Source organism: Simochromis diagramma, unplaced genomic scaffold (assembly GCF_900408965.1).
Source record: "Simochromis diagramma unplaced genomic scaffold, fSimDia1.1 OVJJ01000822.1, whole genome shotgun sequence".
Taxonomy (NCBI): Eukaryota; Metazoa; Chordata; class Actinopteri; order Cichliformes; family Cichlidae; genus Simochromis; species Simochromis diagramma.
In genome coordinates this window covers 5,091,643-5,116,128 of record NW_024387520.1, presented here as the reverse complement: position 1 = coordinate 5,116,128, position 24,486 = coordinate 5,091,643, and the positions used below count along the sequence as shown (strand labels likewise).

At 39.5% G+C, this 24,486-nt stretch overlaps 1 protein-coding gene across 16 annotated transcripts in view; it reads left to right on the top strand.

The window, feature by feature from the left end:
* trpm3 (transient receptor potential cation channel, subfamily M, member 3) overlaps window positions 1-24,486 on the top strand; it is a 155,857-nt gene that overhangs the window by 21,964 nt on the left and 109,407 nt on the right. For 4 of the 16 annotated variants that reach the window (XM_040019012.1, XM_040019009.1, XM_040019011.1 and 1 more), the window contains exon 1: window positions 16,416-16,505. The exons of 9 other annotated variants lie outside the window; for them this stretch is intronic. In XM_040019012.1, coding sequence (XP_039874946.1) covers window positions 16,416-16,505 — 90 coding nt within the window. Of the gene's footprint in view, window positions 1-15,240; window positions 16,506-24,486 lie in introns of those variants that run through there. 3 more of the 16 variants (XM_040019001.1, XM_040019005.1, XM_040019013.1) reach the window with 3 other exon arrangements.

The window sequence follows — 24,486 nt, the reverse complement described above, 5'->3', positions numbered from 1 at the left end:
GCAGCTAAGTCCTCAATGTTTTAATCTGCTTAACACACTTTTCAGTGGCAGACCAGTAGTACAAATAAGCTGGTTATTTGATGGCAGGGAAGGTGTGTATGTGTGTGTGTGTGTGGAGGGTGTTGACTGACATCCATAGCAACAGTAGCATGGAAACAGCCTAAAGTATCATGTGGAGTTTGTTTAAGAAGTGAACACTGTGGGAGGTGTCAGATAGTGGGAGAACGTGCTGCGGAGACAAAGCATCTTTTGGGAGGATAAAAGCAGTTATTTGTACGTGATTGTGTCCGTGTGTGTACGTGAGACAGAGGAGGAGAGGGAGTTTGTGACACAGATGGAGCTTTAAGTGCCAGAGGATTGAGTAGGCAGGCACGGTAAATTTGAAACATCTCAAAGTGTTTGGTCTTACAAATAAAAGTTGAACATTTAACGACTTTTTTATTTTGTTTTCTTTTTTTTTGAACTGCCTCTGTGCCTCTGACAGCTGTGGCAGTGTTTTCAACTTGTTTACTGTGAGTATGTCTGCTAAATTAATGTGGAAATGACCATAACTCTAATTACAATGTGGAGCGGGATATAAAACCTGATTTAAAAAATAAACAGATAAAAGTTGTTTACTTTTGGCATCATATATGCCTCAATCCTGAGCGTGGAGACTGTGCAAGTCTCACCGCACCACAACACAGTTTATGAAAACAGTGAGCCAGTATCTGCACGTTCACTCAAATAACAAGTCAGGGTTTGCTTATGTTTCCCAGAGGTGGGAGTCTCGCCGTGTTGCAGACTTCTTGAAGATGGCTTTTTCCGTGTATAAGGTGGATGTAGCTTCTGATACAGAAAAAACCTTGCACCTGCAGTTTTTCAACTGCCAAAAGGGGTCGACTCTTCTATTTGAAGTCCAGCTGTGGAGAAATGCATTAAAAAAAAAACTAATTTCTAGTTTTCCAAGCCAAAACATATCTCCATGTGGACATTATGACTCTGTTCCAGTCACAAAGACGGTCATGTAGGATGGATTTTAGGGCAGGCTTAGCTTGTGATTGACATGTCACAAACCAGCGTTTATTCTTCGATTTTGCAGTCAGACTCCTCTTCCTTCACTCCTCACCCCTCATGTGCTATTTGAAAAGAGGAACATGGTGATGTCAAAAACTCTCATCTCGAGGCTTCATCACAAAAAAAACACATTGTTAACAAACATCATGGCTGCATCCATCGTTTAAATGGTGATAGCACAATATTCTGCAGAAATACCTTCACTGCAATTATTGAACTATTGAATTGAATGAGATATTTCGTGGGGTCGTGAAAACTGCCCAGCGCATCGCCGGAGCACCACTTCCTGCCATAAAAGACATCTACAGGAAGCGGTGTCTGAAAAGGGCTGGGAAAATCATCAAAGACCCCAGTCACCCATCACATGGACTCTTCACCCTCCTGCCCTCTGGGAGGCGCCACAGGAGCCTACGGACTAAGACCACCAGGTACCGGAACAGCTTCTTCCCCACAGCTGTCAGACTCCTGAACTCTGCCTCCTGACATCTGACCCACGTTAAACTCATGGACTGAACATACACACAATGGACAACTGTACCCTCAAACACACAATAATAACATGGACTGAACCACCACTCACAACCACCAGCACTTTATATAGCCTCTGTAGAAACCATCTACACCCTCACTTATCTTAACTGCACTACTGTATAGCTCTGTGTAAATAATCATTCTGTACATTTGATAATCTTTAATCCTACAACTGTTTACAACTTGCATAGTTCCCATTTCTGTATAGCTGTATATCTCAGATTCTGTAAAGTTACTTATTTCATATTCTGTATAGTTTTTCATATTTATATCCTGTTCATAGCCTGTTCATAGCTTGTACTCACTACAGCCTGTACATACTTATAGTTATAGAATATTCACAACATACTTCATACCGTGTACATTATCACATTCCATAATAGACCCATTTCTGTAATATACTCACATATCTATATTATTGCTAATATATATTGTAATATATCTATATCACTAAAGCACTTCTGGATGGATGCAAACTGCATTTCGTTGCCCTGTACCTGTGCATGTGCAATGACAATAAAGTTGAATTCTATTCTATTCTATTCTATATTTCTATATACTGCAACGTCATCAGTCATTTTTCTTTTTTTTTTCTATATTTAAACAACTAAAATATCCATACAAAAAGAATGAAAGAAGAAAAAGAAAAGAAATGAAAAGAAAAAGACGCAAAACAGGAAACAATAAATAAATAAATAGAAGATACATAAGGAAAAAGAAAAAGGAAAGAAAAATAAATAAATAAAAATAAATAAATAAATTTTAAAAAATGTAGAGTTTTTGTTTCCATTAATATAACTAATATTTCCTCTAGTCTTCTAGCAGTTAACAAAGTCAAAATCTAAAGCAAAAGCAAAAACTGGCCTGCGTTTTTTAATGTAGTCCATCCATTTCTTCCATCGTGATACAAACAGGTCCCTCTGTAATTACAAGTCTGTAATTTGGTTGCTGTCACACACATTTTGGAGGTGTGGTGAGACCCTTTTGTTGAAGTGTGTCTCTGGAGATCTTCTCCCTGGAAACCATTCAGAAGGATGATGTGAATGGTGAACTTTTCGGGGCAGGGAATTGAAAGGGCAAAAATGAACTGCTGCCATGGATAGAAAAAGAGAGGGAGAAGAAAAGCAAGATGACAGGGTATGATAAGGTTGCATGGCATACTATTGTTGCTGTGTCAGTGATTCCTCAACTCTCCTTGATGAGGCAATGACCGCGGTGGGCACGACGCACACTATCTGCATATTTGGAGAGATTATATGTGTGGAAGCTGCCTGATTGAAGACGTATCCTGACCTCAAAAACTCTCATTTCGATTGCTTCAGTTTGACTCGAGTTGAGTCTTTGTTATGCAGCCCGCCAAGGTCCTCTGAACTATAAGTGAGTTTGCCTGCACTGTCTGCTTTTGTCTAGATAAACTGCTATAAATAGAAAACAGGAGCTGACAGATTTTATTTTTTTGTAGATAAAATACCACACCATACACCACGGAGGGCTTCTCATTTATCGCAGTCTTCTAAATGCCATGCAGACAAGAACACATGCATGGGTGACAAGGAAAATATGTGATCAGAAGTCATCAAAATTGTAGCTTTAATAGGGCTTTTATTTATCGCTTCTTCTTCCTCACTGATCCACCCATCAACTCCTCACTGCTCTTTTCTCTCCATTTGATTTTACAGAGACGTGGAGGTGTTATGGCACTTCAGTAATACTTTCTGCAAAGCTTTTGGATCATCCTTGACATTTACTGTGAAAGAGCACTGCGAATTAGATTGGGGAGATCTTTTTCAGGTTACTTTGTCTATACTTTGTGCAGCTTGCCTTTCAGGCTTGTGCAGTAGAGTGGCAGAAATTCAGAAGTGAAATAACTGGCGCATGCACAGCTTCACGCTGAAACAGAAAGAAATGAAGCAAAAGAAAAAGGAAAAAAAATGTTAAAAACATTAAAAAGGCACGCGACATCAAAATTACTGAAATAATTAATCAGATACACTTGTGATTGTTATTATTAGTGCAGGATAGAGTAAAGGCATGCTTAAACACAAGGCATTGTGAGTTGCCAAAGCAATATATAGCCTCTTAAAAATGAACATGCTTTGAGTCGCTCCCCTTATGGATTTGTCAGATTACTGGCATGGGTCCTGATCAAAGCTTTTTTAAACCCGCCTCTAAGCAGCCTCACTCTGAATTCCTTCCGCTAATTTATCCTCGCTGAGACAGAGGAGGAGAGGAACAGAAGTGGAGCAAGAGAGGCAGACAGAAGTGTTTCAGAGATGCTCAGTCATGCCTCGGCAAAAACAGCTTCCATTAGTGCCCAGCTCATATTAGATTAGAGTTTTTCTGAATGCTGAAAGAAATTATAAGTCTTAATTTTTCATTTCCACTCCTCTTTTTAGAGAAATCATTAGTGTTTTTTTTAATGGGTTAGGGTGCCATGTATTGATTTGATGAACAGGGCCTGACAGACAGTGAAATCTCTGCTGGCCTCTTGGTCTTAATTTATTATTATTTTTTGCACATTTGTCACATTTGCATGTTTTAGATCATCAAATTTCAATATCTGATAAAGATCATATTAATGTGATTGGCCAGTCATATTATGTGGTCATACTATAAATAGTAGCTGGTATCTGGGTTTGATCAGTTTGATCGGGCAATGCCGTTTCTGAGAAAAACAAAACAAAACAAAAAACAGCCAATTGGAAGCTTCTGCGGCTACAGCCTGTAATCACACCTGTTTACCACCGAGTGAAATAACTGAACTTATGGGCCAAAATAATAACATACCAGTCATCCATAGAGAGGAGGCTTCTGAAGAAATAATCCAGAGGCAATCTCTACAAAAGCACGACTCAGCCAATTCAGACCCAGGCAGCAGGACAGGACTCCTACCTGTAAAAGCTATGGAAGTCAGGTGAGGGATGCTAAGCTAGCAGCTACTATTTATAGTGTGACTATACAATCCGATTGGCCATCAACCAGCAATTAGCAATGCAACATTAAATCAAATATTCATTCTGCTACACATGGAAGAGTGGTGAACTTTCCCAGGAGTGGCCAGCCTACCAAAATTACTCCAAGAGCACATTGGCGACTCATCCAGGAGGTCACAAAAGAATCCAGAACAACATGTACAGAACTGCAGGCCTCACTTGCCTCAGTTAAGGTCAAAGTTCATGATTCAATAAACAGAAAAAGAGACTGGGCAAAAAAAAGGTAAAATCCACGGCTGACCAAAAAGAACACAAAGGCCTCACGCCCCCCCCAGAAAAATATCAATGATCCTCAAGATCAAATACTGCATTTTGCGTGTACTCTGGTTATTTTTGTCTAATATTAAAATTTGTTTAAAGCCTGTAAGTGCGACAAAATATGCAGAAAAATACAAAATCAGGATCGATCAAACACTTTTTCACAGCACTGTACGTTTTAGCCCTGACTGTCAGCATTCAAGCTTTCTCCCAGAATTTGAAGGTAGAAGTGATACCCCTCTGGCAAACACATAAACCCAAACAAATAAAAAGCACTTTGATAAAACTGGTAAAGTGCAACCTTTAAACCAACCTCAGCCATTTTTAGGTTAAAATGTTAGTGTAGGTGTTGATTATCAGACCAACGTGAGGCTGGTCTTTGAACAGCATCGCAGCTTTGAGTTTGAGTCTGTTTGGTAGAGCTGCTTTATGTGACTTTGTTCTATTTCTGGACATTTCAAAGAGTTTTTCTGATTAATTACCCAGTAAATGTACAGTGGGATCAATCAGTCATCACTGCCTGCTGTGGGTCACACATCTCATCTTGTTATCAGTGTAGAAAGTAGCTAACTGTTTAAACATTCACCCTATTTAGACTTCGCCGTGTGATGTTTGCCTCTGCTGATTATCCCTGATGCTTAGGATTATATCTAATGGAACTATAATAATTTCTCATGACATTTGCTGGAATATTTCCTCCATAATATGCTCCAGGAAGCATCAGTGTAATTGGTATGCTGACATCGATAAAGTTAAATAGCACGTATTCAGGCTACGTAAAGCATCTAATAAAACGGTTGCCAAATCTAGAATTAGGAAAACATATAATAGGGAGCTCTGTCTTTTTTTATGTAAATGTGGATGTATTTTTTTTATGTAAATTTTGTCATCTTTGATTTAGGATCTGTTGATCTGAAACCCGTGTTGCACCCTCGCTTTGAACTGTGGCTTTGAAGCTATTCCGTCTGATGCCGTGAGTCTGGGCTTTGAGGCTGAGTGTATCCTCCTATGTATCTCCTGGTTTAGCGGTGCTTGTGGCAATAATGATTGCGATAAAAGCCATTACCAGGGGCCCCGGGCCCACTGGGCTGCAGGTCTAGCTTTATTACTCTGACCCATAGGATGGTAATTACGCTACGTCTATGTTGCTACGGCAACGTGGAGGTTCTCCACAGCTAATGCAAAATTTATGTCAGGGGAGTGTGGCATTTTGTGTTTATACACATTGTTGCAGGCAAGCGTTGAGTCTTGTATGTGTGCATGTGTGTCACTTCTGAGAGCTCATTTCAAAGACAGAGGCAAAATGCAGGAAGTTGACCCATTATTTGTAGTGTCCATTATTTCACCTCACTGGTTCCAGCCACACAGCTGGATACTAATGCCTGATTTTAGGCTGGGCTGGAAACATTTCAAACAACAAACCACATCAGATGCTCTCAGATTCCTGAACTAAACTGATCCGAGCACCCGGGGTGAATCATTTCATCAAAGTCTGCTTATATTACAGCGGTTTTTGGATTAGTTTCATAAACTACGGCTTCTGTGATATACTGAATGAAATTACAATATCTGTTACATACAGCTCTGAAAATCTTTCAGGCTATAAAAGTTTTGCTAAAAGTTTCTCAACTTGATCCTGGATTGAATTAACGAATCAAAAGTCTAGTGAAGCCACAGAGAGTGCTGCAGAATGAGGCTTCAGGTTTAAGACAGCAGACTATTCCACGGCACTGGGGTGCAATGAGTGACTGTTCATTATAGTGGCTCCTGACACTGAGCCATGTCTGCATTGCTCTGTTGACTCAGAAGATTAGATCGGCAAGCACTAAGGCTAATCTGGCATTTATAGATTTCTCTGAGCCTGCATTCGTGTGTGTGTGTGTGTGTGTGTATGTATATGTGTGTGCACTAGCTCTCCTTTGAGCACTGAGCTGACGGGAACTTGTGGGCTTCAGGTATTACCAGATGCGCCGATCTGTTGTCTCGAGATGAGTGTGTCCCTTTAAAGAGAGAGAGGAAACACCAGATCACCTATGATACAAACAGATGTTGCAGATGGATCCTCCTCGCTCAGGTTCTCATGTGCACAAAGCAACCTTCTATTTTCTTACCTGCTGTTTTCTTTTCGTGATCTGACTGCAGCAAAAAGACCGGAGACTTTATGTTTTTGGGTTGCCCGTATGTCCCATTTGTGTGACTGTGATATCTCTTATCACTGTGAAGGAGTTTCTTCAGATTTGGTGCAAATGTTCACTCGGGCTCAAGGAGAAACTGAGTACATGGTGGCTGAGAACAAGATATTTTTTGGGCGTTACTCATGGAGAATTACACTAATTCACATTTATTATGTGTAATAAAAACAATAAAAAAATTTTTTTTTATGAAATCTGTTAAGAACGTGTTCAAAAGTAAAAATTATATTATTATTTTTTAGGTAAATAGCAAACAGAATTGACATTTTTATACCCAAATATGATCCGGCACACTGGAAGTCAGAAATTAATCAAACGTTACATTAATAAAATTCATTTTTTCTGTTCAGTAATGCAAGTGTTTGGCATCTAAATCAATGATTTTCAATTTTTAGTATTAAAAATATCATTTTGGTTAAAGAGGTTGCACACACATGGTGTATTAACCATTCCAGAAACATAAAAAAATATTTTAGTAATTAACAATAATTTTAATTTAGAGCAGCTGTGACATAAGACTTCTAGTGTGTGCTGGGCTAATAAATTTGGTAGGACTGAAAATTTCTAACTCTGGTGTTGTCACAGGAATAAATGGCGTTAATTTATATTTGAGTTTGTTTTTAGATGATGTAGCCCAGCATAAGGCCACAGGTTTCCAGTATGATGCAATGTCCTTTAAACGGGCCACAATGACTCCACCATAGCCCAGATAACCTCTGACATACAGCAGGTCCTAATATAACTCTGATGCACATCACATGTTGACGTTGCATGTCTTTCATTGTAAAGCTTCCACCATTTCCAACCAAAATCAGCAACTTTTAGTTTAAACACTTTTAGCTTTTGCATGAGAAAAAACTGTGATACACCTGCGGTTTGCAGTTTCTCTACATTCAGCAAGAAGTTGGAAGCCCTGCCAGTTTAAACTAGGAGTGACAGTCTGCTGCATCACTATGAAAAAAAGTCTCAAAAATTCCTTTCACATACACCAAAATAAGTGGTCACACAATATTTCCACCCATTGTATTTAATTATATTATGCCTTTAAATGCTATTTTTTTTATTAGTACCCCTAAAAGAGTTAAAGATAGGGACTATAAAACGAGGTTGTTAAACACCAAAAAAAAAAAACCCACAGGTAATAACCTTCCTAGACTATTTTAACAGATTGAGATGAAAATTTATGATAGTTTGAATCCCTTCAGTGGCTTTTATGCATCCATATTATGCATAAGAGCTCTCTATATGTGAAATAAGTGTCTCTCTGCCATGCCCTCTCTGGTTTCTGTCCATTACCCATTTTATTCGCTCTTTGCTTTTATACTTTCCTCTCTAATTCTCCCTCAGAGGGGCTGCAGAGAAGTTCTCTCGCCATGTTCTTTGTCACACTTGTCTGCTTCATCGAACGTTAAAAAACTCCCCCAGATCTACTTTTTGAGAAACTTGAAGCTTAACGCTAGACATTTTTAGCTCTGGGCTAGAATTTGATGTTTTTCATTGATTTATCGTGGAGTTTTTTTAACAGGTCTTCACCATATATTCAGTCTTCCTATACTCACTGCCCTCTGTGTAAAACTCTGACAGCGTGAAATCCCTAAAAACCTCAAACCACAAGGGCACAAACAAAAGCACATTCGGTTTACTGATGTACTTCCTATATTGAACTAGTGCTGAAAGGAAGATGTTGTATTGTTCCCATGCTAGATTTTGGTCAAATTGAGCTGTGGTACATGACGAAAGCAGGGAGGATTTCAGATCAGTCAGATGACAATGATGCCTGTTTCCCCGGGTTAATACAACATTTTTGCCAGGCAGATGCTTTTGATATACCAAGCACTTAAAAGAGGGTGAAAGCAACACAGAGGTAATTTGCTCTGCATATGAATGCCTCAAGCATGTGATGCATCAGATATACAGAATAGTCTTAGACAAAACATTCGGTCACATCATACACATTCTCACTGAACATGCTGCCTGCTTTAATTTAATTGCCATATCTCTTGTGAACTCTTTTTTTAAACCTTTACACACATGAAGTGACTGCTGTGGAATAAGAAATCACCTTAGTTGTGTTTTGGTATATCATAGTTTAAAAGGCTTTTGGGAGGATCTTGTCACCATCTTCCTTGTAGCTTCTAATTAGTGCTTGCGCCGATCATTTAATGAAAGCCAAATTAATGAAAGACATTGTGTTGTCGTTTTATGCACTGGAGGCTATAGACAATTTGTCCTCCTCTGTATTTAAAAGTAGTGGAAAGAAATCTGCACTGAGTCTACTGAAAGTGTATGCAGTTTAGCATATATTTGACAATGCTTGTTTGTATACTGAAGCGATTTCAGCAAACTTTCACAACAACTAAAAAAAAAAAAAATGAATGTCTCATCCAGGGATGCTTTACAGTGAAAACTGTGAAAGTTGGCTGCTATGCAAGAAGAAATTAATCGTGTGCGTTTGGCGTATCGTGCATTGAAAAGCTGCTTTTCTTTTTGGCACACTTGATATGACACAATGCAGTGCAGCTACGGTGATATAAATTAAAGAATACATTTAATGTACTGAGTGTAAGATGCAATATCTCACCCATAAACCTAATGATGCTTGTCCCTATTCTGCAAGCATGTAGTCGTGAGAGATTTTGTCTTTTTACTACATTCTATTATGGGTAATGTCAAATGCCACATAAATTATTTCTACTGCAGAGAAAAGAGGATTGACTCTCGCTGTTCCTCTTTTACTAACTCACAGCATGCAGCAATGTGCGCTAAACTAAAAGGCTGAATTTACCTCGAGCAGCGACTGTTTAAGTTCTTTGCACCTCTCAACTCCATCATTAATTGCTTTATTCCATCTTTTCCCATAGTTTTTGCTTCATTCCCATACAGTTTTCAACAATGGATTTTGTATTGCATCCCTGTCATATCTATTTATCCATTCATCCCCACCTTCATATAAGTAACATAAAGGTTGCTATAGTTTGACCACCCACTTCTGTCTTTTTTGCATCCATTTATCCAGTTCAGGGTCACATAATGCAAAAATCACAGCTTAGTGCATTTAGGCATGTAGACATCGTCCTTCCCTTTATGATCAAAGTATATCCATCAATAGAGCAAACCAATAGAGCACCTTTGGGATGTGGTGGAACGGAAGATTCATGTATGTGCAAGAGCTGTGTGATGCTGTCATGTCAATATGGAGTAAAATTGATGAGGAATGTTTCCAGCAGCCTGTCAAATATAAGCCATGAAGAATTAAGGCAGGTCAAAAGGCAAAAGGGGCTCCTAAGTGATACTATCAAGGTGTAACTAATGAAGTGGCCAGTGAGTGTAAATCCCAGCCAAACATTATGGTGTTATTCAATCCTGGAAGAACATGAATTGGACCATAGCTTCTGCAGTAAGTTAAAAAAGAACAAGAAAAAATAAGCTTGTTTTCAGTAGCCAGAATGAGCATGCTATTAAACAAGACAGCGAATTTTGGAGGCACCTTGCTAATCAAGCTAGCATTAGCTGCTAATTTAATTTGTGACTGCACACAATTTATCTCATTTTTTTGAGCAAATTCGACTCGTTGTTGCTGTGATAAAAATAATTTAAAGTTTGATGAGTCATTTTAAGAACAGAAAGCTGAGCTACTTTTGATATTTACCAGTTTTATGACACTTCTGAGGACTCTCCTCAGATAAAGATTCATGTTCAGGTAAATTGGTTTTGGCAGGTGCTGTCCATAAGCTGATGAATCTAAATAATAAACGGGATCTTTGTTGACCTGAAATAACATTATGCTAAGCTGTGATAAGGCGGTTGCTACCTGAACAGTCCCTACAGGTCATTATTTTTAATCAGTGCCATCTTCTCACTCTGTTACCTCTGGCTTATCCGATAATGTTTATTAACAGCCATTTGGACCTGCCAATAATATTTAGCAGCACTGCTCGAGGCCTAAATACCAGAGATGAAATATGCAGCGCTAATTTTAGGGGATGTGAAGACAGATATGCAACACATTTTGAGTCAGATAATATCAGTTTAAGAGGGCTAGTAACCTTAGAAAACCACCTACAGTAGAGTGTGAATATTTAAGTGACTGGCTCGCGAGTGATGGTGAGTGGAGAATGGAGAATTTCCCCCAAATGTGGAGAAAAGAACACATTTTGAGAGCAGTGGTGTGAATGTGTGTGAGCTTGTGTACGTGCGGTTCCATCCCACAGGCTAATAATCATTGCTTCTCTCCAGATGGAGGAGTGTACCCAACTCAGCAGAAGTCTTCCTGCCTCTTCGGGGCAAAGACAGTGGGGGGTAGTAGTGTGTGTGTGAGTGTGTGTGTGTATGTGTGTTTGAGTGCATATAATGTGAAATACTGAACTGTCATTTACTGAAAATCCTCCAGGACATGAGTATCTCACGGAGAAGAAGGATGGAAAGCCAAATTAGAAAGTAGCTTTGTTAACACATACCTTCAGTTAACAGTGTGCACATCTTTATTGTGAGTCCAGTACTATATATAATTTGTTGCCATCATTGGTCCAGAACTGAACTGCGACCCTCATTTTCTGTCCTCACAGAGAAAGAAAGCTGCTGCAACAAGAAGTGAGATCCTGTTTTGCCTCATCTTTGCATAAATACAATCACAGTTATCGTAGTTAGTTGGTTAATATGAGGAGAGGATGCTTTTTCCCAGTATTGTAGTTTGTAACTGTATTACAGTTTCAGTTCTAAAACCTGGAAGACCAAATAAAACTGAGACAAACCTTCAGAAGAAAGTAAATTTCCTTAATTTATTCCAGCCTTCATGCTAACCTTTCAGTTTTCTGTTCTGGTTTGGCTCAAGCGGGAACTTTATAGAATAAAGTTCAATGGCAGATTGAACAAGAGGGACACAGTCGTACAATCTACGTTTTGTTTGAACATGATGATGGTGGTATTGTTTATGTGCACTCCTCTTCATGCACTCCACCTCGAAGCCTCTTGAGTCTGTGCATCACTATGCATTGTGATTTCTGAGAGGTTTTTGTTTACTTACTCACCACTGTAGCTCATATGAAAAAGTGGTACGCTTCCCTCTGTTTATTTACTGCACAGATTGTGTGGTTACTTTTTCTCCTTGCTTGAATATAAATACAGAACTAACAACATACAGCTTTATATCTTATTCACACGGAACCTGGAAAAGGTGGATTTTAATACTTTTGCTGCATATAAATTGATCAAGCCACAAAAAAATCTTTTACAAGTTGGTAACTGCGTAAATCTGCAACTGCTCTTTGAACATGCCTCGCTTGAACGAGAGATCTCAATGAGCACTTTAAAAGCACTTTAAAGTAATTATATTGATAATAACATGCAGGAGCTGAAGTGTATTGCCATTAATCCCCTGACTTCAGTTACATAATGTTTTATAGAAGAAAGTACCTCTACAAACATTATGCAAAGCTATCTAATCTATCTCATTCACTTAGCAACATTTATTGATATTCACTCCTTTTACAAGCACTTTTTGCACAATACCAGCACAAAGGATTTATTTTTCCAGTGTGTGACGAGCAGCTCTGGGCTTTGGCTGAATGACAGGTGGAAATGGGCTTCTCTCACACTCCTGTCACAGTGCTGACTGGTGATGTCAAAAGGGCTACCTGTGGCAGAGATGTCCCTGAGAATAAATGGGTTACAGAACACCCACTCAGTGCTATTACTACCACTGCTTGTGGGTTGTGATGAAATGATTCAATCAGCAGTGCACTCACATTTACCCATGCTTGCTTATACATAATACCACCTAAAATCACATCTACAAGCGCTAAAACGCGATGATTTAGGCTGGCACATTAGTCATGCTGTGTCTACAGAGCAGCATCTGATGACAGTATATTGTGTTATTTCTATATATAAAAAAGAAACCGTGCTGACCTCAGTTTCAACTTCTCTGGAGATAAGTTACCTCATAAAACTCCTATATCGCGCTAAATCTGAAAATGTGAGTAATATTTATTGTTTGCCTTCACAATCTGATGCAAGCGCTCAGTGCTGAAGGACTTAAGTGATTCACAGTAAATTGCCTTCTTCGTCTTGCCAAGTTAAGTTCCCACTGGGAGAAATGAATCACTGCGAGAGAATTAAATCTCGTCTTGTCTGGTCCTCTCCTGTGCCAGAGCTATAATACCTTTTTAACGTCACGATAATTAGTGTAGCCATGCAGAATTAGAGGATGAAACAAACAAGACGCTCTCTGTTGTGAACAACTGCCCTCTTTTGGTAGCACTGTGCACTCTCCCTTTATCTTCAGAAAGATAAGACTCAACTTCCTCCTCCTAGCATCCTTAGATGTTTAGTAATTAAAAAGAGGCAGATAGTCTTGTTTTGTTGCAGTAAAGTAGCAGACATTTTCAGCGGTTCAGTTGAGTTAGGGGAGTACAAGTGATGTGTTTGGATGCTGGGTATGGTATGGGTATTGTGCATTAGAAGGTTGCCATCTAGAGGCAGGATACAGACAGTGCATGGGTCTGAGCTCAGCTGTGTTGGTTGAATCATTTCATGAGATGAGATGAAGAAGCGTGTGAAGCGAGAGGGCTAGAGGGGAAAAGACACTCTTTGCCTTCCTGTACTACAGCCTCCTTACTGCCTCACAAGCACAACTGCACACACAGGCGTAAACACACACGTGTATGGTTGATAGACAGATACCTCAGAGGTCTCGGCAGTCCTCAGGGCAGCCAGTGGTTGGTGACGTGGACACGCTTAATGTCAGTGCTTAACTGTCAGGATGAAACACCTACTAACCGGGAGCTGGTGACTCAAGAGAATTGTTAGTCATAACTAAATTTAAAAGAGCAAGGCGTTCTCTACCGTCAGGGATGTATTTAATTCATGCCAGCGACATGCACTTTAAAACAAATTGTGACAGTGTGTCATTTGTGTTTTCTCATATTGTTTGACCTTTAATTTAGGAGAAGAAATAAAAACCTGTGACTTTTTTTTCTCTGTTTTGCTTTCAGGGTACCCTCAACAGTATTTCCTGCTTCACTGAATGCTTTATTTTCATGTGAGCCTCCTTTTACCCCTAGGTTCTCCTTTTCAAAAGCTTGAAAGCAAGACAGACTGCTCCCTCGCCATATATATATATATATATATATATATATATATATATATATATATATATATATCCTGCGTCCACATTGAAAGATGCTGCTCTTACTTACTTACCCGCACTGTACACATACATTTGAAAAGTCTCGGCTCATCCGTGCTGCACAGTTACTCTCAGGCATTTTGACGCCGATCAGGTATAGTCATTAATTTGAGACATTTTTAAACAATGACAACATGCAGCACATCAAACACGAGGTGTGATGCTATGTCATCAACACCTCTGAAGCCTTTATGCTTTATTTTCCCTCTCACACTTATTCAACCAGTCCAAACCTGTCAATTCGGTCGCAAAGAGAACTGTTAATTTTAGTCATATCTTCTGTTTTGACAAGCTTTTAGGTGTTTGAGCTGCGCGCATCAGCAATTAGCTGGAGACAAGCAGTCCTGATTGTCCAGAAATAGAAGAGATGAGGCAAAAATAGATGTCTCTTTTTATTTATTTATTTATCTTTGTCAGTGTGCTTCACAAAAGCTGCACTTCACTGATAAGATTTTCTATTGTCAATCTGCTTTAGATTGCTGCAGCTCTATAGATTAGTGATGTGAACCAGTGGCTTTGACACAGTGCAGCTCTCCCTCAGCCCCGAGACAATGAGAATAATCAATTAGCCAATCAAAGCCCATAAGGATTTTGTAGTAATGACAAATATCGTACGTGTGGTGTAAAATATCCACAGACATTTACGCCAAAGATGCTGAACCAATGTAAAATGCAGATTTCATATTGTAAGCTGTAAACTCATTTGTATATCAGCGGGGACCGTCACTTGAGAAGTCTCTGTTGCACTGATCACAGGGATCAGTCATCAGTAGTTTGTAATGAACTTAACGATCTTGTTGAAGATTTTGTTTTTAAGCTCACATCATCCAAAAAAAGAAAAAAAATCATACTTTCTTCTCATAGACTGAATGCAATAAACAAATTAGCTTACACTATTAGTATAATTGCAGCATAACATTTATGCCAATACATCAAAATGAAGAAAATGAAATGTATCAAACCCAGAGGGAGGCGTGTTGGGACGCTGCGAGGCGTTAAAAATGAGTTTATGCAATACGACAGTCACATCAGCGTTCCTCTCTTTAACATTGTTTTCAAGCCACTTTAGAGATTTTTGTGCACAAACATGATGCCTGACATGTGAATTCCTAAGTAGGTCGTACTCCCCTCCACAGCCGCAGAGCCAAGTTGCTCAGTGTGCTTCCATCTTCAAGCTCCATCTGAATTCACTCTATAAGGCACAGCTTGGACTTCGCTTCATCCATTTCCCCTTTTACCACCATACAGTTCCCGCTCTTCCCATTTTCTCCATCTTGCTTCCTCTGTGTGTCTTTCCATCCTTCCTCTTTTTTTATTTCTCTTTTCTTTTTTGTTCACCCCCATGCACAGAACCAACCTCCTTCTCCTGCATGGCACCCCCTCCTATCTCCATAGTTTCAATTTCATCTTGTTCATCAGTTTTATTGGATTTTAATTGGTTTTCCCCTTTGTCTCTCTCCCTCTCCTCCTCTCCCTCTTTCTCCCTGACACTCTCTCTCTTCCATTCTCTCTGTTTTCATCTTGGAGACAGTGGTGTGCATGCAGCCTCAAATCTAAGTCACTGCCTGTCAGGCTGCTCCGTTTATGCGCTCTGCGACTCTCTTTTCCTCTCCTCTCTCCTCAGTGCTGTGCTGCACTGCATTCCTCGTCTCTCCTCTGCCCACATCTCCATCTCTCCTCATTCTCGTTCTCTTTTCCCTCTTCCTCTACCTGCATCTCTCTCACCCTATGCGCTCTTCTCCCTGTTGTGCATTGCTGCGCTCTGCTCCGCTGTTTGGGAAAATACTCTACCATCTCATTTTTTTCGCGCCAGAGCTGAGTGCACTTCAGCTACTGGTGGAAGAGGAATTAGATGCTCATGGAGCTCCAGGTTTGACTTCCCTTGGATTCCTTGGATCTGTGTGAGCTGGAGAGGAGGAGAGGGCAGGAAGGGAAGGAGAAAGGGGGCAGAAAGCTGCTCAGGTGAGAGCTTCGTGTGCTTGTGGAAGTAAAGGCTTAAAGGTGGTGGTGCTGGTGACGTTGGTTGGGGTTAGTGGCTGATGGTTGTCCGTCAAGGGTCATGCCCTGGGACTTGCGTGCTTTTCGGCAGTTGGAGTTGGAGACCCTCTCCCATTTTTGTCCCCCTTGTGGGGTAACATTGATCCTGGTGCCGGGAAAAACTGCCGGGCACCAGTGGCTGAACCGTGAAGAGTGGACACCATGAACCAGCTGGATGCACCGCGGCCACTGAACTGGACCATCAGAAAACTGTGCCATGCAGCCTTCCTACCATCTGTACGCCTGCTAAAGGTAAAAGAACATGAAATTTAAAAAATAGATGCCTGGAGAGATTTTGTTAAATATGTTATGCAGTCCTCCTGCTATCCTGATGCTTTTCCAAAAGAACATAAGTAGAAAGAGGTGTGAGGGTACAAAATGAATGCTGAAGAAGCCGCTGAGCTTTTTGGTGCATACATCAGTGGATGCAATGCAGTCATTAAGAAGTAATAGAGGGGATAATGTTGTTAAAAATGAAGAGAAGTGTGGCAAAGCTGCCGGTGTAACACTCTTAGAGGGAAGCTTAAAGGTTTTGGAAGTAGATGGCTGTGCAAAGTGGATGCGCAAAGAGTGGAGGATAAAAATGGAGATGGGAAAAGCGAGAGCATGATGCTACAGAGGCACGGATGAGAGAGTGGGATAGAGAAATTAAAGAAGTGTGATAAAAGAGAAAATGCAAATAATTTAATTATTTTTTTGCTGATAGCCAAAAAAAGAGAGAAAGAAACCGAGAGAAAGAGGAGGAGATGGAAAGACATCAGAGAGGGATCCAGTCTTAAAATAGCAAGAGGGTTACACAGAGGGTGAAGGTGGAAGCATGAAATGTCGACATAAAGTGAGCGAGAAAAGGGGATGTGAGAAGGGAAAAGAAAAGGTAGATGACAAACTGAGGAGGCATGTAACGAGTTAAGAGAGGATTTGTGGGAATGGGTGAGCGGGAATGTAAAATTGGAGGTGGCAGACATGACTGAGGAGCTTTAGCAAAGAAGTGACAACAGAAGACAGATTTTAAAATGAATTCTGCCATGTACCTCGATGTAAAGAAGTTAGAATTAACCAGGTTTATTTTTTTATTTTTTTTGGTGAACAATTGTAAATTCATCTGTGTGCCTGAGCATGTGTGGCTGCCTTTGTGTAAGTGTGATTTGTAGCCTCTGCAAATCTACAGTGCAGTCTTTATAACGCTTGCTTACTGACATTTGTTACCTAAATCCTATTTTTTATGCATTTCTGTGCTTTCATAAACCAGTTACAGGCACTCTGTAAGACGGTCTATTGTCAGAGGTCTTGAATGGCTCTTCTTCAATGTCCTTTGATCTAGCTTTATCAGAGTGTCTCACACAACAGTATTGCTGTGATGTTGAACCACACAGCCAGCAAAATCATTGTATGTGCATTAGGATGTTTTGTGTGTGTGTGTGTGTTTTAGCATGTGTTGTGAAACTTTACATGAGAGGTTTTTTTTCAGGCAATTTTATTTCAAGAGTGAAATGTTTGTGTAAGTGAAAACACTCCAAACATCAGTGAATTGATACAAATGTTTTTGGTGGAACATTTCTTCTTATTCGTGGAAACACTTGCCAAACAGATTTTTAGACTCAAGAGTTTCACTTCTGGATTAGAAGAAATAATATTTTACCCACCTAAGCTTTATCTGGCTGTAGCAGAGGATGGAAAGTGAGACTTTTTGAATTTCGTGTAACAAATGATTCCCTGGGTCATCCAATAGCTAATCAGGACATATTTTTATCTTATAAAGCACAGACTGTATGTGAAAGATCCAAGTAGCCACCAGGTCTAAAAAGAAAACCATTTCTTTCTAATGACCAGCAGGGGCGCTCTTCTGGTTCCAAGAAGAAGTCTGATTGTAAAGAAATCTTTGAGGAAGTGATTTTAATTCCTACTGGATTTGTTACCCCAGTTAACATGTTCCAGATGAGTTTATGTTCTCAAGATTGAGTTTCAGATCTTTTTAAATACAGCATGATATTCATTTTTGCACACTCTGGTCACATTTAGTGCAAAATGGATGATAAACTTTAGAGTTGGTGAGTTTTCAGTCATTTTCACCCATAATATTTAGTTTTAATCCCAAAATGATGATAGCCAAAACTCAAGGCTTCTTATTTGTAGTCCACAAACCAATAGTTGATGTTGTGGTGGCACTGTATGTCTTTCACACAAAGATGCTCTAAGTCTGACAGCACCATTGCCACAGTGCTTCGTATGTACACATAAGAATTACCTTCTCGATATTTTGTACAAAGTGCCTCACTTTGAGTGTATCTTTGCTTCAGGATGACTCCTATAAATAGTGCTGCTTTTGAGCAGCTGAGTTTTCATTTTTGAGGTTATGTTTACAGGCATCAACAGACACAGCTGATCCTTTTGCCTCACCTGTACTGGCACCATGGATGAAGCTATACTACAGAGGATTACGGTTCCTGCAACTACTGAAACAGTTTATGTGAATCCTCCCAGGGAGACATCAGGCTGTCAGTATGAAATTAACCTAATAACCTTTCATTATTGTTGGAAATTTCTGCTTGGCAAGCACTTTCCTTGCAGGCCTCTCTAACTGACCTGCCCCCTGCTGCTAAATGCATACTTAAATTCATGTGTGTGTGACAACAATTTTTATAGGCTGCCAGAGATGTCTCCATGTGTGGGCACAGTGGTGTATATGCATAGGTGTATAAACATATAGTTATCGACACTGCAGCAAACGGGTACTAGTGCTGGGTTGTGTGAACAGCGAGTGGGATTGAAAATGGACCATTTTTCCATATGAAGCTTCCCTCTTACCTCTAGCTTTTCCATGCACAGGCGTACTCTTTCAGTGTGTTTCATTGTATAAAACCAGAAGTTTTTTTTTTGTTTTTTTTTAAATAAATCTAAAATCTTGTTTTCTTTAGTTAGTTTAGTTTGGTTTTACAAACATGCTTCTACATGCTACAAACTTTCACAATCCGTGTCTTCTCGAAGCTAACCAGTGATGCAATAACATGTAATTTCTGCAAATAGAAACCTAACCTGCTGACGTACCTCTAGCTTGGGTATCTTTTATGGTCTGGTGTGGAAATGGAGTCAAACAAAACACAGATTGTTGCCCCATGTGAAACTTGCTCTTTTATGTGGACTGATATGAAAGCCCTCTTATGCCGGTTATGGTTTGCGATACAGGTTTAATAATATGTTTGTCTCTGTCAGAGCCTTTGTTTCTCTCTCAAAACGATCACATCTTTGCAAGATTGAACTTTTTACAAGTGTAAGCCTGGGATTTTGTGTAGACTTTGTTGGATAAAGTGTGAAAAAGGAAAATAATATTAGACAGAAAATTGGAAATCTTGTTTAGTGTTCTGTGCACCTGTAATCCTCAGCTTGTTTCACACGTGTACCTTTATCTGTTCTTTTTCTTTTCATCATGACAGCCTTTCTTATCTTCCACATGTTTGATTGTGTGCTTTGTACTTTACTTTTGTTCATAATGGGATGTTGTTGATGTGTTATATTTCCATTATATTCATGCGTCCTCTCGGGTTATAGGATGTAAAAGAACCGCAACATATATTAAATAATTCTCTTCATGAAGTCGTCAATTTCCAGTGGTCATCCCATCGTTGCCAAATTTTGCCTCTTCTCTTTTTCGCTTCCTTTTTTTATTCTGTTGCTTCTCATAATCATAAAGCATAGATAACACTCCTATCTTATGCAAAATAAATGGAGGATGGCATGTGCTGCTAAAAAAATTTCTAAAAATAAATCTGTTACATAAAAAGGTACACTATTGCAGAATGTCTAGTTTGGCTGTGAGGAGTGGCTATGTTTGGGAGTTTTTCTTTTAAACAGTAAAAATAGAATTTAAAAATAAAACGACTGATATGAATGTGACACGTGCGATATTCAGTATATATACACACACACACACACATATGTGTATATATATATATATATATATATATATATATAGTGCAAGATGCTAGCAGGCAAGGCATTCATGGAACGCCATAACCAAGTGGCCGGCATAGTGTACAGGAACATCTGTGCCGAGTATAACCTGGAAGTCCCGAGGTCAAAATGGGAGATGCCCCCAAGGGTGGTGGAGAATGACCGAGCTAAGATCCTGTGGGACTTCCAGATACAGACGGACAAAATGGTGTGTGGCTAACCAACCGGACATAGTGGTGGTAGATAAACAGAAGAAGACGGCCGTAGTGATCGATGTAGTGGTTCCGAATGACAGCAATATCAGGAAGAAGGAACACGAGAAGCTGGAGAAATACCAAGGGCTCAGAGAAGAGCTCGAGAGGATATGGAGGGTGAAGGTAATGGTGGTCCCCGTGGTAATTGGAGCACTAGGTGCGGTGACTCCCAAGCTAGGCGAGTGGCTCCAGCAGATCCCGGGAATAACATCGGAGATCTCTGTCCAGAAGAGTACAGTCCTGGGAACAGGACCCTCAAGCTCCCAGGCCTCTGATAGAGGACCCGAGCTTGAAAGATAAACCGCCTGCAGGGGCGTGCTGGGTGTTAAAAGTTTATATATATATATATATATATATATATACATACATATATATATATATATATATATATGTGTATATATATATATATATATATATATATATATATATATATATATATATATATATATATATATATATATATATATATATATATATAAGGACGAAAGTGGCCACTGTCACCCATAGGTGGCACCACCAATTTTTGTATCTACAGTAATTCCAGTAAAGGAGATACAATAAATCTCAATTACAGAGATTAGCCCTTTTTAAATAAATGACATATGAAGTACCCTCTTCCTCACACATACTTTTAGTGTACGTGTGTATGTGTGTGTGCCTCTCTTAAATGTAAGATGATAGTTGGAGCTGCTGAAGTGTTTAAACTGAATTTTTACTGACTGATCTGAGTGTTTGCATCAGACTCCCTCAGTATAAAACACGTTGTGCCTCATTTCCATATCCTGATAAATCATACAGATTGGGTCGGCAGGGATTCTTCCAATTACCAAGCTCTGATTATCTGATTAAAATTTTCATGGTTAATGACACCCGTAATACGCGCAATACATCAGGCTCTTTGTGTGCATTTTGTTGTTACCAGGTTTATTTAAACTGGGGAAATGTGCATAACATGGCATTGTAAAAAAGGAAGGACTAATAATTTGCTCTTTATCTTTTTCTTTGTCTGTGCAGGTAAACACAAAAATATTGTTTCTTATAGTTTTTACAAATGTAGTCAAGTTAGTTGACTAAACTAAATACAAAAGCGCTATTTTCACAAGTACTTCAAGGCGAGAGTGTGCTCAGTCAGTCTTCTTTCTCCCAAAGTAACCAAACTCGTCTTCTCATACTTGCACACATCCTGACAGTTCCTAGTGTGTTGACCAAATGCTACTTGAGTGTTGAATGAAACTGGAGGAAACAGCATGTTGTCACACACGCCTAAGGGGAGGGCCCCCCCCCCCACCACCTTTTTTTTTCTCACTTTCGTTCTCCTGGTGTAAACAGGCCTCAGAATTGCAGGATGTCTCAAAGCTTGCCCTTGTTTATGTCTCAATTACCCAGCAAATGCTGCAGTTGTAAGATTTCAATTAAAACATTATCGTCCTAATGAGCCAAAACGAGAACATAAGCTGCCAATTAACACCTCATTCCTTTTATTCAGGCGCACAAAGGCTATATTTCCTATTTGGCACGCTTCCACACAGCATCATAGGTAGTTAAAACCGCTGTCGGTAAATTTGTATTTTTAGGCTTTTTCTAAATATTTGGATCTTTAAACAAGAGACCAGCTTGAGGAAACAATGCATTCTTTTTTCAATCGAAAAATGCACTTGTCCTGAATAAATACAACAGATAGTACACGAATCTACCTACCAGTCAGCTGCTGAATAATGTATGAGATTTGATGCTTAAAGGACCTGCAGTTTCAGAATAAATGTATAATTTGGCAAACCACCTCCAGCTTTTACTGTTGAAAATCCCCACGTGCTAGTGAACAAACATCAGTGACACGCGCACAAAATAATGATAATCGCATCCTGCTATTCACCGGTCACACTTTGACACAAGCAGTAGAGTTATGAACTCAAAACATTGACCTTTGGCCCGTAAACTTACATGTGGGAAATATATGCCAGCGGTGATGGAAGGGGGGCCATTTAAGTATGTATGAGGACAATAAGTCATGAATGCTCCTCATGCGCTTCACGAACTTTGCATACACGGTTAGAAAGTCTGACACTGTACTCAGAGAATTTGTATTCTGTAATGTTTATGTGTACAACAGGTTGCTTTATGCATTGAGGTTGCAGCTGCTGAATTTCACGCTCACCTTATACAGCTGCAGGTTTATTTTATGCTGCAACCATTCGACAGTGTGCAGATATGGAGTGAGAGAAAGGAGGGAGAAGGGGAATTGAATTTGCAACTTTACAAACTCAGCAACATTACTGTTGGCATGAATTTGTACTTATTCCTTCTAGTAAATTATTTATTTAGAGGAAAAAGTATCTTTTTTTCTAGGCCTTGCCAAGAGTCACAGAAGAATATCTGCTGTATACCACTAACATATCGACCCAATAAGTAGATGAGATTTACATGAAGATCAGGAATCATGGGGGAAAAACAAAAGCAAGTCTGGCTCTGTGTAAATGAGAAAAACAATTAAATAAATAAAACTACTGACTCCTTTAGAGTTTACTAAATAGCACTTTTGTTTTTTGTATCTCTTTGCAATTAACTGGTTTCATGCAGACCTTGTTTGTGATTTCAGAGAGTGTCTCTCTGAGTGGCAGTCACTCACCCCTCCTGCACATCCATCACCAAGACTGGACCACTTTCCATCACTATCCATCACCCATCCACCCTCCACCTGCTTATACTGAAACAAGAAATTGACATGTTTTATTACGTACGGATGTACCGAAAATAACATCGATTGAATGTTGCGAGGTTTTGGCAACCAGTCCAAACAGTTGGTTTGGCCCCCTTCAAAGCTGTTACCTGTCAGTATGCAGAACTAGTGCGATAAATCACTTTAACAAGGCGTGTTTGTTTGGATTATTGGATGTCAGTATGCATGGATGCTTGGGAGGTGGGGGGTGATTTGCTGCAATCAATAGCGGGTGTATCAATAGGTCAACAGTGAATCAATAAATACTCAATGCATTTCCGTTTTCACATTCGCTCACGTAATTGCCAGGGGTGTTAGGATCATGAAATGCCAACGTGAGGTGTGAGGGCAAGATGGAAAAACGAAACTAAAATTAGAGCCTGTATAATCATCTGAGAGCTTCTCCCATATTGTTACTCAAGTGTGTGTAATCAATCAAGTGTTGCTCGGGTTGAATTGGAGCCATACAATCAGCTCTACTTTCACAGTGCAAGTGACATTCAGTCAGATTAGTCTCAAGTTTTTAAATCAGCACCACGGACAGCTCAGCAGGTCACACTCTCATCTGAAACTCTGCAGGGACACACAGTCCAAATCATGGCCACATTTGATTTGATTTTTTAGTCACTCGAGCCCTGATAGCATCTATTCTATCTTACCAACAGTTTGTATGAATTAACAACTATATATATATATATATATATATATATATATATATATGTATATAACTGCACTGTTCCTTTAGTTAGAGTTAAATAATGTGATTGGGTAGAGCAGATGCGCTCAACTAATCTTTTTTTCTTAATCTTTCTTATATAATACAGACTATAATATAACTAGAATGATGCAGATTTCAGTGTCAATTTCAATGGGTGTGAGTTACAAACATGCAAAATGGCCTTATTAAAGTCTGCACTGACAGTGTCACCTGTGTAAACCTCCGACAAACTCATGGGAATGGCCGTGTAGGCATTGCTGTCTATGCATGTGGTAGTCTATGAATAATTGATACGGCCTTGGTAATTGTGGCGTGTATCTTTGTGTGTATATGAAAGGCTGAGTCATGTTTGTAAGATTAGAACCTATTATACAGGCTGTGCAAGCCACTCGTTTATTGGGGAACATTAGTGTGAGCTGTTCATTCTTTCAGTTCAACACTCAAAAACTTGATAGAGAATTATTATTTTTCGCAGCCAACCTGCCCGCTTGCTAAAATTGAGGTGCCATTTATCATGCAAAGGCAACAGACTGAGTGGATTGAATGTTATTGTTTTCACACTGTGCATATTGGCTGATTTGATATTTTTCTCAGGTG